Here is a 17542-nt window from a genome sequence, read left to right as displayed (position 1 = left end):
TGTTTGGTTATAAATTAGGCCGTTGGTTTTCGAATTGTTTCACATTTTTCATGTCGGGGTCTTTTATAGCTGACATACAGTATGGATTATTTTCCTTGTTGAAGGCTGTACAACTACCTATAATTGCTTACATCCACTTCATTTGAACTGTGGTGGATAGTTGTCTCATTGGCAATCCTACCACATCTCCATATTTACATATATGGTTCAGAAACTGAATGGACATAAAATAGAAATGGCAAACATTGTATGGTCCAGAAACTGAAGGGACATAATATAGTAATGGCAAACATTGTATGGTCCAGAAACTGAAGGGACATACTATAGAAATGGCAAACAATATACTGTCAAGAAACTAAAATGGGATAGATAATACAAATGGCATACAATACATGGTCCAGAAACTGAAGGGACATAACATAGTTGTAGTTCTAGTCCCTGTTGTAGAGAAGATATCTGTCTGGAGTTTTTTGGTATGTCACAATTATGTTCTTGTAATAGATGCTGTTTTTAAAATATGGTGTATGTTTCTCTGTTCATTTCTACTTAGGTGGGTTAGGGGAGAATATTCAAATTTTTACATTGAAATGCATTTAGTGTCTGTGTCTGCATGTTCTGAAACTTACAACAACTAGTCTTTCATGGCAAAAACAAAAACAATTAAAAAATCTAAAATATTTTGATGAACTTTAATATCATTAAACATGTTAAAGCTACATGATAAAAACTTCTGTATAAAATGAACAATGGAGTAAACAAAATATACTGATATTCACATGTGTATGGACATCATTTTAGTCCTATACAACAATATATGATATGGTATAATGAAAAAAGACACAGGTTATTGCATAAAAGAGGTCATTTCCTTACTAAATGAAAAGAAAAAATAAAAGCTGAGAAAAAATGAAGTGAAGTGTTTGTTCACAAATACGTACAATATTATATTTCATGACGTTCGAGTAAACAATAAATGACTTAAAATTTTCATTTACAGAAAACAACATTTATAATAAATATAATATTTCTGTATAAATTATTACTGTTGGTAAAAGAGTATGTAATGATACAATTGTCAAATTAGCTTGAGGACACTTGAGGGAAACCCCTGAATCATTAATATTTTGACAGCAGTATATTAACAACCTAATTACACCGTCACAATTATGACACTTTCTATATTTACAACGTCAGGTTTAAAAAAAAGATATTTATGAAGGACAAAACAGGTAATATAAATGACTGATATGTTTCTGTAACCTTATGCTATAGTGTATGAACTTAACAAGAGCACCGATTTGACACAATTGCTTTGCATACATATGATATAAAAATCTATAATTGATAGACCTTACCGAATAAACTTGTTACATAAATAATAATTTTTCAATATAATCATCCTTTCACCTTTGAGTTGATCTGATTAATGAATCAATGAAAATTTTACAGGTGAGCTTAAATTTGACTCAAGGAAATAGAAAAGTATAACCAAAGATTTTGTTTATGTAAAGCCCTGCCACTGTCCCTTTCATTGTCTTTAAATGAAACAATTTATCTTGTTAATGGTAATGATTCCTTTAATTTGTCAAACTTCCCATGTGTGCATACGTGTGTGAAACTGCTTTCATTAGTAATTGAAACAATGTATGGCATGTGCATAGTATCAATTTAGAAAGAACAAATTATACTTTGATTTTCAATACATCCTACAAAAATTGAGTTTTTGAATCATTCAGCTGGCTTATTTTAGATCTAGAACAAATGACTTAATAATTGTTTAAAATAAATTTAAAAAAAAACTGCTTTTACATATATAGTAATGACAATGTTAACATATATTGTGCAAAAATGTGCACATGATGCATCCTATTAACTTTGTGACCTATGTCTTATTAACAAAATATATCATTAATTTTATGCTGAATTGAAATAACTAATTACTCATTTTTAACATGACATACATGTAGGTTGACAGAAACAATGTGACATTGTTGTCAAGGCACTATAAATGAATTAAATCCCCAAAAACCACAGGAAATAGAACATAATATACATAAATACTCTATAATAAATGCAATACTTAAGAATGAAACATGTGTCTGCATAAAATGTTATAAGTCCAGTGCTATAATACATATTAAAATAAAATGTGGTTTGTGTAAGAATTTTATTGCTAAGTGTTGTACAAATCCATGGTAAAAATGGGACTATTAAATATTTATATATGTTTAATTAAGGGCTACACCTGACACAGCATGGCATGACTGAAGCATGTCAATAAGGGAAAGTTCAACAAGTGTATATTAATAGCAAGTGAAGATATAGTATTGTGCTCCACCCAAATAATACGTTGGGTCCACTTTATAAGGGCATAAGCCAGTTGAAATCTTTATACCTCAGACACTGCTAGGGAAACATCAATTTATGGACTAAGCTAAGCTAAAGTGTTATATTTTTTAATCTCTCTGTTTAATCTCTGGTCAATATACCATTGCTGTAAAATCTTAACCAAAAAGAGTGAAAAATAAATCTCTATGTAACATCTAAATTGTGATATTTTGCCACTTATCTCCTTTATAGCTCAGAAAGCATATGCACTACAAAAATTTGGTAGATTTACCACTAAAAGCTCGCATTAGGTGAAAGTAATTGGAAAATAAAATTATAATTGGATAAATAATGAGAGGTCTTAAGACAGCATATCACAAGTAACTATTTTGGCTCATTATAGCTTGGCAACTGTAACAGCTAATACAATTCTCGTTGGAAAATACCCATAATGCAAGCAGAGTTTTTATAAGTACCTATGAAAATCAGTCTTAAATTTAAAAAGTGTTAACCGGTTTGTTCCAGTTTGTGATTATGTTTTATGCAAAGAAACATTTTCTTAAGGATTTTTCAACTAAAACAAAAGATATTACATGGAAATCATCATGCCTATATCAGGGGGTAGATTAAAAAAACAATACCAATGTCATATAATGATATGCAGAAAAATTATGTGGTCATATAAAAATGGGACTAAATATTATGAAAATGTGAAAGAAAATAAATAACAAACATTTATCCACCAGAAATTACACTGGAGAACCACAAACACAAACAACTTAAATAAAATATCATTTAGTCTGAAACTAACTTTTTTGGTTGTTATTATCAAATTTAGTATTTTATTTAGTGCTAAGAACATAGTAAAATTGTCTCCTCTTTGTAATTATTACTAGTAAATTTTAATGTTGGTATATGTGAGCATTTTTTTTCTCTCGAAGCATTCAATTTTTAATACTGATAAGGCAAAATATATGTTTATATATTTATTGCAAAAATCTTGATTAAAACATACTTTGCTATTGTTAGACTAACTAACATTGAAACATATTTAATTTTTTTTCATTTTAAATCAATTTTTAACAAGAATATCAAGGATTTTTAACAGCAGATAAAGAAGAAATTCATATGCAGCATTTCATTGCTGGAAATGTCAAAATGAATTATTTCAAAGTGAAAAATGAAAGTATATACATATATATGAAAAATTCAAACATTGCATACAATATATAATTATGAATAATGACAATGAAGATTAATTTCTTAAAAGAAATAAAACTATCCCAACAAATTTGTATTTACATTTGTAAAACACTATTGCACACTTCTAAAATTCATATACAACCTATATATCATACAAACAAGGTCAAGAATTAATTACAGTTTAACCTTGAATAAAAAAAAATTGAGCCAAATGTAATGGATGTATTCATTTTAACAACATCTTGTCAGTTAATTTCCAAAATATTACTAGAATAATTCTTTAAATGGATTTTTTTTTTAATAAATAAGTTTTGATTGAATCATTCATTGACAGAGATATACTATCTTTCACAATTTCAATGTGAAAATCATCATGGAAATATCTGAATATGCAATCATCAATGATTCACTACCAAAACTTTCAAACTTCTGGAGACTAAAAATAAAAACATAATCAATAACAGCTTTGGAAAATAACCAACCAAATGTATAAATGGAATCCATATTCCTTTCAGAATTCTTATCTCACAGCAATTTAAAGTTCTTACTATCAAACTTTCTTTTGCCAAATGCAACACATTTGTCTTATAAATGTCAAACATAGTTACATACATGATATGAACTTAACAACCTTGTCAAAAAAGATTATGCCCTCTACATACCAACTATCATAATTACAATGAAACTGATTGTTTTGTTTTGTGTTTTTGTTGTGGTCACCCATATTTCGGAGTTGTTTACTTGAATTAAATCTGTCCAAATGTTGTAACATACAACTTGAAAGTTCAGTGTATTTAATCATTGATATCAAATTTACCTTATTAACAATATCTTTTTCCAAATCAAAATATAAACTGTTTTATCAATAATTTGTTTAAATTTTGCTTATTATTGTCAATATGAATAGATAAAATGGATAGAACTTGTGCCAATCAGCATGGGCATAGATACAGTATCTAAGTTCTACTTAATATTTAACCTAGTACGTAAGTCATAAATGTTAATATTTTCATTAGTTGAACAGTCCATTCTGAATTTTACTGTAAAAATCATCATGTGACTATCATGTGACCATCTAGTAGGTGAATAAACATTGTTATTAGTTAAAAATCCTTCATTGGCAATGTTTCCTTAGATTGAAAACTTGCGGAGTTTCTAATTTCCATGTACATCCTTTTTCAAATAACAAAAACATTGATTTGAGCTTGTCAGTTATGGTGGGTTGAAAATCTAGAATTAAAATTATCTAGAGAAACAACGACAATTGACATAGAATTTATTTTACAACAAGTTGTCACTGACTTGCAAAATTTGCAGCATGAGCCATCAAATGGCTTTAATGACAATGCTTTTTCATAAAAGAGATTTTGAAAAAACAAACCTATCTGTCAGAGCGAAATGCGAAACATGATAGATCTATCCTCTCATTTACATATTCTTTAAAACTAAGAATACAATATACATTTACAAACTTATACAAATACTGTTTAAGTTGAGATTCAATATCAAAACATTATCCTATCTATGCATGTAATTTTCATTTTTTACAATTGCAATCCTAATACTTTGTAGATTATTACAATCAAGTACATTTCAAAATTTTCTATGAATATTATCCTCCAAATGAAAAGTGATCCTGTAACATCCATTAAGTGAATATTAGCCTCTAAATGAAAAACAACCCCCTAAATACCTGTTAAGTGAATAATTTCTTAATATTTTTCAAGGGTCAAAAAGTATTGCCAATATGAATGTAAGTGGTCATAGGGTTTACATCAATGAGACAGCAACCCAAAAAATACAAAAAAAAAATCCAACAAATAAAAGACATTCATGTTGGATGTTAAAGAGGAGCTTTAACAAAATCACAAAATTCAATTGCATTTCAATGAAATGGCAATTCATATAACATGTCTATGACATAAAATATAGAAACTTTTAACAATAATAAAGTGAGGTATTTCTATTGCGTCATATAACAGTAGTCTAAACAATCAAGACATACTTAGTTAGAATACATCATGAAAATTTCTCATTCAGCTATACAAAGTATTGATAAAATACTGTTATAGATGGTATTTGGTGATCCTTTAGCATGTGACTCATTAGTTTGAAAGTTATATTCAACTGGGTGTGCTGTATTTTAAACAACTTCAAAAATAGCATTCCAGAATATGAAATTGTCAAAACAAAAAATTTATAATAGATGTTATCAATACTAAATCATGACAATAACATACAAATGTGTGAAGCATTTTTGTACAATCTGCAATAAGAACCTGTATGCTGATGATGAAACTATATATTTTAAATTCATAGATGCAGAGCATTAAAGGTTGGTTTTAATGTTGCAAGTTCTTGTCACTTTTTTGTACAGTATTTGTCTTAAAGACAATCACATCAATCTCAGTTTATGCTTAAACACATCTTAACATAAAATACTGGTTTCAATAACTTATACTGCAGTTATATGTCCCGATTACAGCCTGTGTATATATAAAAATATATGTTTGTGTGCAAAAAATCCCTTTAGTAGGACCATCCATTCACCATTGCTTCACTGTAAAACTAAGCAGCATTGGTCCACCTTTCTCAGTTTATATACTGGAACTGGTACACGGGACTGTTGTTAATGTGCAATACAAAATACAAAGGTTGTGTACTAAATGCACATGATGAGAAGAACTCCATGAAATGAGCAGTAATATTGAGCAGTCATTAATCAATCATTGATTCAATATTACTATATGATGCTGTTCGTGAAAATGAGTAACCTGTGAAATCTTCCACAAAACCTGACGTTGTAATATCACCTTCGCTACCACGTTGGTCTTTATTGTTATATTTCTTGAGACTTTTTCTTGAACCTCTGTTATCGTTCTTGATATAACCTTGGAATGTGTCACCATAGCTACTAGCACTATTAATTCTCCGTAATGTTGGTTTTTCAACCATTCTCTCATGGTCCAGTTTCTGAATCTCATCAAGTCTTGCTGCAATATCACAATATAATGTTAAACCATGTGATCTGAGGAATTCTGGGATAGTTCTCAAACAACTGTCTATTGGATTACATGGCTTCAGTGCTAATGATTCATCAGAATAGCCTTCATCTGTATGGTCCAAATCCAAATCAATCTCAGATAATGGTGTGGACATTTCTTTCTTCCATGGAAGAATTTCGTTACTAAAGCGGACCAAGAATTTTCCACACAAGCCGATACAAATGTCCTGTAAAGCCGTGTCGTGACCTGGTTTGAAGAAATACTGATGTCCTGTACTGTTTAATATGATATGATTGATGTCCAGAAAGTCTCGTGAATTCCACTTGATTCTTTGTCCCCATGTCTCTCCACTTTCATAGTAGTGGATCTTGAAGTCAAACTTATCTGTAAAAAGAGCAGAGATTTGTATCAGCAATTTAAAAAGCCTGCATGTTCTGTTGTCTCTTCATTATCTTCTGCAAAGCATTTTTATCCAGTTTTGAACTAAAATAATAAGTTCTTTTTGTACTTTAGAAAAAAGTCTTGCTTTTGATTTTACATGTGATGTATATGTTAGTCATAAGCTTTAGGTACTCAATTTAGGTTTCAATAAGTAGTCTTTTTACTTGTCAATGTCAAAATCAGAGAAAAGTTTTAATTTTATAAGTTAACAGACCCCTTCCAACTTTTTTTAAGACCTGATTTACCATAATCTATCAAAAATTGCAGCATTGAACATCATCACTATTAAAACAAATCTGGTATAATTGCCAATTTGACAACTATCCACAAACGATCAATTGTCGAGGATGTTAGCAACTCCTGTATGTTTAAAGACAAAAATATTTATTTATGGATAACAAAAATTTGTGGATTTGTGCCTATAGGTTAACCACAAATTCAAAATGTTCAACGAAATACAAATTTTCTTGTATACCGACTTTGACTAAACCACAAAATCAAATATCCACGAAAAATTAATTTGTCCGTAATCCATGAAAATTGGTACATGTATTAACAAATATAAATAGATCAGTATGCCAAAGATATTTATGAGTTTTAAGTCTAACTGTTTTGGATAGTTTTCGTTTTGTATTATAATGGTACAAAAGCTTATGTCATTATTACCTGAGCTTCTCCATTTAGCTGAACACAAACAGTAAGGTTTAGATCCACAAATCACTAGTAAGCCAAGTCTAAGATGTGGCGCTGTCTGAAAATAAAAAAAAAATCATTTCAATTCATTTATTTCATAGATTTCATCATGTATATATTTACCAAAGGATTTATAACTAATATGAGTCCTTGATGTACTCAATTGTCTTTGGGGGAAAGTTCTTCCTCATCAAGTATGTAGACAGTACTACATGTAACCAACTGTCCTTGAGGAAAACTATTATCACTGCAATTCAGAGATGTAATTGTGTAATACAAGAATTAAAAATATTTTTTGACGAATTCTTATTCATGAACAATTTTGATAAAGTTCTAACACTCATGAACAAATTTGGTAAAATTCTTACACTCATGACTAAATTGTGTAAAATTCTTATACTCATGAACAAAATCTGATGAAATATACCATCAACAAAAGAACATGGTAAGGATTATAAATATGCAATTCAACACATGTACTTTTATTTGACACCATGTGCATTTTATGAATCATTTATACACAAACATCATTAATCAAGTTTAACTAAATCTTGTCCAATGCATTCTTTATTGTATTTACTTTTGCTTAGACCTTCATGAATGGAATATGCACTAAAGAACCAAAGCTTCTTGAAGGACTTTTCAGTGTATGTGTCCTTTCTTTCAAGAATATGAAATCTTCTCTTAGCAGGCAAAGATTTATGTGTATGTACTCTTCAAAAAGTACAGTGAATAATAGTATTATAAATTTAAGAATTCTTTTTTAGTTGTAAATAATTATCAAGTGCTTGAAAAAATAAATTCAAATGTACTTTTCAGTCCAAAAAGGTATAGTTCAGCTGTGCTTTACCAAAACAATGTAATGAAATTTAAGTCACATTTTACGGAAGTCTTTCAATTGTTTTCAACTTTTTTGTGAAGTTCTTGAGGTACAAAACAGTTCAACAGTTTTCAATTTGAATGGATTTTGGTGCATTCGGTGGATGAAATGCTACCAAAGAAAGGTCAATGCTATCAACTTGAATGTACATGAAATATTAAGTGCCAGTCTTTGTAAGAATCAGGCAAATTAGAAAAATTTCAAAACATGGCCCAAAAAAAACCACGGACCTAACCACCCTATTTTGAAGGTACCCTCGTCCTGAGTTAGAAACGGTAGGTCTTTTGTTTCTGCGTGTCTGATAATTCAAGAATTATCTAGATAAATTTTGGTTAGAATGACAGCAAATTACAGAGTTATGTCCCCTTAATTCCTAATTTCTAGTGCATTTCAACCAAATTATATCTTGAATTACCAGAACAGGGAAAAGAAACGAATGTTATATTCATACACCACTTTACATTTTGAACATAAATTAATGTCAACTTGAGTGGGTTTTTGTTTGTCATTTTTTCACCACTGCCTGATTCTTAGGCAGATTGGTACTTAACAACAATAAATTTATCAACATTTTAAGAAAACAACAATAAATTTATCAAGTTATATTGTCCTTCCTGAAATTTATGATGGAAAATCTTGTTCATCAATAGCATATCATTTCCCTTGCACCAAACAGTACAAAGGTCCATTACTTGAGATTTGATATTTAAGAAGACATATGAGAAGAGGTTTAATGAACTTTACATAACTACATCATTGGTGTTTGTCTTGTTTACATAAAAAAACTTAAACTAAAAGAACAATCAAATGTACTATTCAGTCCAAAAAGGTATTGTTCAGCTGTGCTTTTCCAAAAAAATATAATGAAATTTACGTCACATTTTATGGAAGTCTTTCAATTTTTTTCAACTTTTTTGTGAAGTTCTTGAGGTACAAAACATTTCAACAGTTTTCAATTTGAATGGATTTTGGTGTATTCGGTGGATGAAATGCTTACCAAAGAAAGGTCAATGCTAACAACTTGAATGTACATGAAATATTAACAACAATAAATTTATCAACATATTAAGAAAACAACAATAAATTTATCAAGTTATATTGTCCTTTTAAGAAAAACACTTCTATCAATTATCTATTGAAAATCTTGTACATCAATAGCATATCATTTCCCTTGCACCAAACAGTACAACGGTCCATTACTTGAGGTCTGATATTTAAGAAGACATATGAGACGAGGTTTAATGAACTTTACATAACGTCATTGGTGTTTGACTTGTTTACATCCAAAAACTTAAACTAAAAGTACTAAAATTTTCATTTTCTACACAAATTAAGCCATCACACCCTTGTTTGTAAATACATCAGGAGGAATATATTGTGAGAAAGGGATAACATTTCAGGTTGTTTTCTCATTAAAATTCACTGCTAATTCATCCTTTATATTTATATCAAAATATTGTGGGAACCTGATATGTTGAAATGTTTTATCCTGTCTTATGCAACAGATTTGAAGCTTATTTTGATACAGGATCATTTCACTGTTTTGCATTTCATAATATCACTTCAACCTTGATTTGTCTATTCTATTGTTATACTGGACTTCAAAGGATATTTACCCTAACAACAACAGTACTAGAACATATGAAATTAAAACTTTAATAGCAATGTACATTGACAAACACAGCTTGCACATGCAAGAAGCCATTAATTTCTCATAATCTTTTTGGCAAGGACATAATTTTATTGTTGAAAGCTAATATTGAATACCAATTTATAATGGTGCAATGACCTCCCAATCACTTAAGACACTTAAAACACTTTCAATAGATTTGCTTTTTGCTGAAAACATCACAATAATTTAATATGCATTTTCTGCACAGTATTATTATTACTATTAAACCCCCATTTTACACCTCTTCGACTTCGGTTCACATAATTCTATTTAATATTTCTCAATACAAACACAATAGAAAAAGACCTAACATATTAAATACAACAGACGGCAGACCTGTTATTATTTTTTGTATTGTAATTCTAAAATAATACTGACGATGTAAATTGAGCAAACTTTTAAATCATCGTTAACTGACTATTGCTTTTTAGTACTTATTGCAGTGACACTTCTATATAAGTTGGATATACTATCTCTAAATTATGTTATATATAAATAAATACTTTTTAACTATATGTATGGTTAAGTTGGCTGTTTGTTTATTTATGTACCATGTAATGAATACAGCTTTTTAGCTAACTGTTATTTTTAAAGATATCTTTTTTTTTATTGAAGCTTGTTACATAGGTTGAATGAGATAAAGTTTGTTAAAGAGAATGCATGAAAATGGCAGTTAATGAGATTGATTGATTGATTGATTGATTGGTGTTTATTATTGTGCTATTTCGCAGCAGTCAGTTTTTATTGGTGGAGGAAGCCTGAGTGACAGGAGAGAACCACCGACCTTCGGTTGGAAAACTGACAATCCTAGTCAATTAATATTTGAGTGGAGTGCACCTGCCAGTGAGAGATTCAAACTCACAAACTCAGTGTTGACATGCTAGTGATACAGTAGTTTGACTACCTAGACCACTCTGCCACCAAGGCCCCATTAGATGAGAAAACCAGTTTGAATTAGGAAGTCCACAGAGTTTTCTTTTTCAATACACTTATGATTAAAACAGATGATCTTTATTTATGAATATTCATGTTTCTGCTTTGACCATGGATATTTCTCTTGATAAAGTTATACAGTATTGAAGACATCTGCAGATAAAGAAATAAGGTTGCAGTTTCAATTTTCATAACGTGAATGTCTATTCAATAATTTTGCTAAGAAATTTTTTTTTAGAGAAAAATAAATGGGGAATGTGTCCATGGGACACAGATGATGCCCCTGCTTGCATATCATATAAAGTTATAAATTTGTACTTGATCGGAGTTTTGTGGTAATAAGTATTGTGTATAAGTTTCATAAAATTTGGTTGAGGCAAGCTTAAGTTAGAGAACGGAAACAAACTTTGGGACGTACAGACGGACAAGGGTAAAACTTAATGCCCCCTCCGCTAAGGCGGGGGCATAAAAACTAGGCAAAAATTTTTGTATTTGCTAATTAAATATAAATGTAACTTTCCCTTCAGACATAATAATTAATATCTAAATATGTCTCATTAAAAACATTACAAATAGCTATTGTATGAAGATTATTTGTATGTTACTATTAAAGGAAAACTCTGGTCTAAATATATATCTAACCCTCAAGGAAATGTTATAGTCAAATTATGACACAGCAGAATAAAAACTGATGACTTCTTGTTGTAACTGGCAATACTAACACAACATCAGAAATGTACATCTTATGTCAGTAAGATTTATTTTTTTAAATTGTGGTCATGGGGATCAAAAGTTAAATGAAAACATGCTAACAATACTATTGTATGATAGAGTTCCACATTGCTTTATCTCAGGCATACAACTAAATGTATATCCAAGGAAAACCAAGGAAACTTTTAACATAACAGTTGCATAGTTGCATCAACAGTCTGCTTTTATGCATCAATTTGCATATACGTACAAATTTTTGGATCTCATGTTTGCGGTGTACCATCTTTTCCACAAGTTTATTGTTTTCTGTTTGGTTATAATTCAATAATAAGATCTGTTTTGTTACATCTTGTGATCCGTTTATTTGGCAATCGCCAATGGCAGTCAGCAGGGTTTAAGAACATCAGTTGTTCGACCTGCTAGTCAAATGCGTTTTGTTAAAATATACTTTTTCACTCATTTGGTCTTTTGGAAAATGTTGTTTGTCTATATTTAGACCCCTCTACCAAGAAATTTGTTTTGCATGTACACGTATAAAAATTGCGGTTTTTATCCAACGCAATCATAGGTTTGAACATTGTTTTCAATTTAGACTTGCATATAGATATATATATATATTAAAAGGCGATGTTGGAGGAAACATCAATTATACAGCAACACAACAGCTGAGCCGAAAACCAGAATGAAGATATATTTTTGTATGATAAGTTATATATTAGGATTTTTTTTTCAACTAATCAAAATCAAACTTTACCTAAAATCACAAAAAGTAAAAAAAAAAGACCAAATAGGTTAGGCAAACTGGTAGATGTTGACTGATCTAGGCCACTCTTTAAAATTCACAGCCAAAAGTTATGAACCAAACTCATCATAAATCTATCTTTGCTCATTTTTATTGGTTAACTTAAGGATGTACTTAGGTGAGGTTTAGGAATTTTTGTCAAATGTTCGTACTCCTTGGGTTTTTTCCTACAATACAGGGTAAAATATTTTGCCCCATAACACCCATTTTTCTTTTCATATAAGACTTCAATAGCTCATAAAAGGTCATTTACCAAAATTTAAGCAGATTCTAGATTTCTTTTCTTTCGATTTGAGACCTAAATAATACCAATGCAAATATAAGGTAAAAGTCCGAGTCAGCCTTTTCCCGCCATTTTTTAAAAATTAAATATCTCGAAAAGGAGCGCCATAACCTATCAATATTTTTAGCTCATTTTGTTCCTTAACTAATGCTCTTCTGACTTAAAGTATCAATTTAAAATTCTAGATTTTTTTAATTTCACCTAAGTACATCCTTAAGTAAAATCTACATTAAACATGGTATAGATTTGCCTATTAAAGTTAAAACATTCACAAAAAATTTAATTTCAATCAAAATCATTCAAGTCTGCAATTAATACACTGATGTGTAATTATATAAAAAAAAAGGTATCATTTCACCCTCTTAAAAAAGAAAAAACCTAAAGAAATTAGCTGTCCAATTGACAGGATACACCAGTTTTTCTGTAACATGAATGCACTTTCAGGCTTGTTTGACCTGCCTCTTTATATGCCAATTTTCTGATCTAACATATTCTATCAAGGACCATAACTCCTCATGATCAGTACTGAATGGCAAAAATGAAAATCGTCAATATATTGAAATTGTTATAGTTACAACATATCAACATTTCTAAAGCATATGTTCTTGCACGGAAACAGCATAAAGTGCCATTTTCCAATCTATCAAGGACCATAACTCCTGAAGAGCAAAACTTGAAAAGTGAAAATTGTCCATATCAAATTTTGTCACCAGTAACAACATATTAAAATTACTTAGAGCAGAGTGGTTCATAAGTATTTGTACCGAGCAGACAAAAAGTGCCAATTTACAATATATCAAGGACCATTACTCCTAAACGGTAAAAGTGAAAATCGTCAATATCGAACTTGACCCCTATTTTATCATCAGTATCAACATATTAAATTAGAAAAACATTGGTTGATTGGTTCATAAGGTATTGCAAGGAAAACAAAAATGGCTTTTTACCCCTATGTTCTATATTAAGCCATGTCAGCCCATGTTGGTTGACGGGCAGGGTTATCTGACACTTCTTTTTTTTTTTTAACTAGATACCCCTCTGATGATTGTGGCCAAGTTTGGTCAGTTTTGGCCCAGTAGATTTAGAGAAGATTTTTGTAAAAGTAGACGGATGACGTGATGAGATAAGCTCACTGAGGGCTAGGTAAGCTAACCAGAATTCTCCTTCAGAAACTGGAAAATCCAGATAAAAATCAAAGGACATGATGCCCTTAAAATGTTTCATTTATGGTGATTCACAAATGTTCAATCAGTTGTTTTTGATTTATAGTGTCAGAATAAAAGCTAACTATAAATTAATTATCGTTAAATATTTACATATAAAACCACCTTAGATTATCTAACTGACATGTAAGACATACATGTACAAGTACCTTCCAGCAAACTTGTTTTAACTGGCTTACTTCTAGATATTACATATATATACTATACATGTTCTAGATCTATCAAAAATTTAGTATTGAAAATGCAAGCTAAGGGATTTTTTTCTATTTACAATATTGATACCTTAATTGGAATAAACTGACAGAAGACAATCAAAGACACAATTGGAATAATGACAAAATTTGATGTATGGCTTTACATGCTATATATATACTAATTTAAATTCATGACAAGGTATCCAAAAACAATACAAAGGAATTTAATTACAAATGGAGTTCAACTTTGGAATTATTAATTGGTGCATTGGCATCCAGCAGGAAATATAACATGCCTAATCAGAATGATACCATGCTATGTACTAGAACAACATGCTCAGCACGATTTTTTTATGTCCTAGTTCCATAGTCCAATGGCCCAAGCCAGTCGGAGTGTCCAAAATAAGGCTGTAAAATGTCATAGCAATATCAGACTATAGTTCAAGGTATCAATGAAAGAATACAAAGGAATTCAATTACAGAAGGAGTTTAGCTTTGGACTGATTAATTGGTGCATTGGCATTCAGCAGCAAACAGACCAACATGCTCAGCAGGATTTTTTACCTCCTATTTCCCTAGTCCAACTGCCCAAGCAAGTCCAAAATAAGGCTGTAAAATGTTAAGAGCAATGACCTATTATAAGGTAGTAGTTCATAGTCAGACATATCATCCTATAAGACATATTCATTTTGGCTATTTTGATTCTATTCTAACCAGTCTTTTCTCTTTTTTCTAAAATTTCCTTATTTGGTGGGAAAACAGCAAATAACCATTTTTCTTTTTTGATCTGACCTTGCAGCCTATAAAGTATTACACCCATATCACGTACTCCTTCCGTGACCATTTTAAACAAGGGATACAAAAACTGTTGAAATCTTCTAATAAATCTATCAATTGGTGTCAGACAGAACTTTTTACTCATAACCACAACAATGCATGTACATTCACAAGGAACATGTCTAGATCTCATGCACAATAACTTTAATGATATCAAATCTGTTCCAAAAGCAACAATGAACTTGTCCTAGTCACTCAAACTTGCAGTAAAACCTATTTCCCTTCTTATTTCCATATTCTTGAGACAATTCAATACAGCATAAATACATTTCTTGCTTATCTAAGGACAAGGGTATTCTTATCAAACAAGTTATAATGGCCATATTTCCTGTAATTTTTATTGTTTTATTCTACACTAATCAGACAGGTAAACACACGCAATATAAAGGTATAATATACCTGTCAGGAGATGGACATTGATGGCTGTACAGGTGTAAGATGACATACTATCGTTATTCTGATGTGTCATTTACATCATTCTTAGGTCAGATATTCAGGAAGTTGTCTGTCAGCAATACGTAGGATAATTAGTCATTGAGCATGATGACGACCATTAGTCCATTAGTACGATAAATCTGACTGCAGCATCACAATGGAAACCCCAGATATGTTAGGCAAAACATGTAAAATGGTGTATGACAGAAAACAATTTCTTATCTGCCTGAAAATTGGGTCTTATATATTGGTCCCAGTTGAAAATTCATGTAGATGGTGTTTCAAGGAACCTGACACACTGAAACAATAATTTAAAGTGTTTTTGGCTGCACTAGTACTTTATTTAACTTGGACCAATCTTTTTCAATAATTTAAAAACACGTTCCTATTACATATTTAAATTTTTATATATGGCAAATTGCATAATTTGAAAAGGATTTACTTGATGTAAGGTATGATATAACAGTATTGAGGTTTTTCTTTTATTTGAAAAAAGTCTTTGATATAAATATGACACTCAGTAAGTTAAGGTTGTTTGTTTTGTAAAAAATGTGAGTTTCAACATCATTTAAGGTACAATACAGCCGAATTTGGGAATATTTTTTTTAATTTCATTCAACATTAACATTATTTTCCACTGAAAACTCAATTCATGATCAAGCAAATTTAAAGGAGTAGGTCCAGTAAGACCCCTTTTTGGCCCCAAAATATAGCAGTTTTACAAAGTTGTTAAAATGTAAACTTTTAGCTATTTATTGGAAAGAAGAATACTTCTGTTACATAAATATGGGCTGTTTTTGACAATACAATGCACATGTATCGGGTACTAGCATCATTAAGTCATGCTAAATTACTGAAATCTTCACAATTTTAGCATTTGAGTTAATTTTAAGACGGTTTTCGTCTTAAATGGAAGTGGCCGCATTCGTGTTCATTCTTAATATTTAAATGTAAGTTGTATTTGATGATAATACATATCATATATAAAGGTCGAGGATGAACACGAATGCGGCCACTTTCATTTTTGACAAAAACTATCTGAAAAGTGACATATTATGGCATAATTGAGAGATTTTTAATATTTAAGCCTTCATTTGAGCGTCTTTGGTGACTAAATCGGCCCAAATCTTTCAGATAAACTAATTGAATCTACTAAAGTAGACACTTGAGTGTTTAAAAAGTGTCCAAAATATTTCATCAGATGAACCTGAAATTTGAGGCCAAAATAGGCCCTTACCGGACCTACTCCTTTACAAAAATTTATGTGTACTCATCCCACCTATTATTACTGGTATATTAAAATAGACCAAGCATTTATTAAATTCAATACCAGATGGTATTTTTTTATATGATACTCCTAACTTCTTTTACTTTAAATATTATCATGTATATCAATCTTCTCATTTAAGTGTAAATTTCTCTAAATATGGTAATTAAAATTAGATTTATATACCTAAAAGGTTAGATATTAAATTCTAGTTAACCATGCTTATAAGATGGGGTACACTTGTCCATAAATTAGAACATTCTTTTCTGTCTATTTAATACTAAGTATTTAATATGCATTGCATTATTCAGGCCATCATATTTTCTAATCAGATAACTGACCATTGAGTCTATTCAGCCTATAAATTAGAATGATTCCTAGCCCTACAATTATCTAAACCAGAAAAACTTTAGGCATAGGAAACTGGACCAAGAGTAATTTAATGGACAACACGTTTTTAGCGTAATAATTGTACCTTTACTTACAAAATTATCAATGATCATCAATTCACAGATGAATACATTTGTAATAACGAAAAAGTGCCTTTGGTGTGATGATTATTTTTAGAAAGGTCAACTTCAGACCAAAAGATTAATGTTCTTACACTGTCTTTATATCTTTTGTTCTGATTAAGC

General features: G+C 30.2%; 1 protein-coding gene across 2 annotated transcripts in view; it reads right to left on the bottom strand.

Moving 5' to 3' along the window:
* Positions 1-675: 675 nt before the first annotated feature.
* The window catches only part of LOC127735351 (uncharacterized), a 30063-nt gene continuing 13196 nt past the window's right edge, over positions 676-17542 (bottom strand). For both annotated transcript variants that reach the window (XM_052245514.1, XM_052245512.1), the window contains exons 4-5: positions 7644-7728; positions 676-6920 (exon numbers count right to left, since the gene is read on the bottom strand). In XM_052245514.1, coding sequence (XP_052101474.1) covers positions 6250-6920; positions 7644-7728 — 756 coding nt within the window. In that variant the 3' untranslated portion in view covers positions 676-6249. The remainder of the gene's footprint in view (positions 6921-7643; positions 7729-17542) is intronic.

This window comes from Mytilus californianus, unplaced genomic scaffold (assembly GCF_021869535.1).
Source record: "Mytilus californianus isolate M0D057914Y unplaced genomic scaffold, xbMytCali1.0.p SCAF_3, whole genome shotgun sequence".
Taxonomy (NCBI): domain Eukaryota; kingdom Metazoa; phylum Mollusca; class Bivalvia; order Mytilida; family Mytilidae; genus Mytilus; species Mytilus californianus.
Note: the sequence above shows the minus strand (reverse complement) of the source record. Positions and strands in the feature narration are given on the sequence as shown.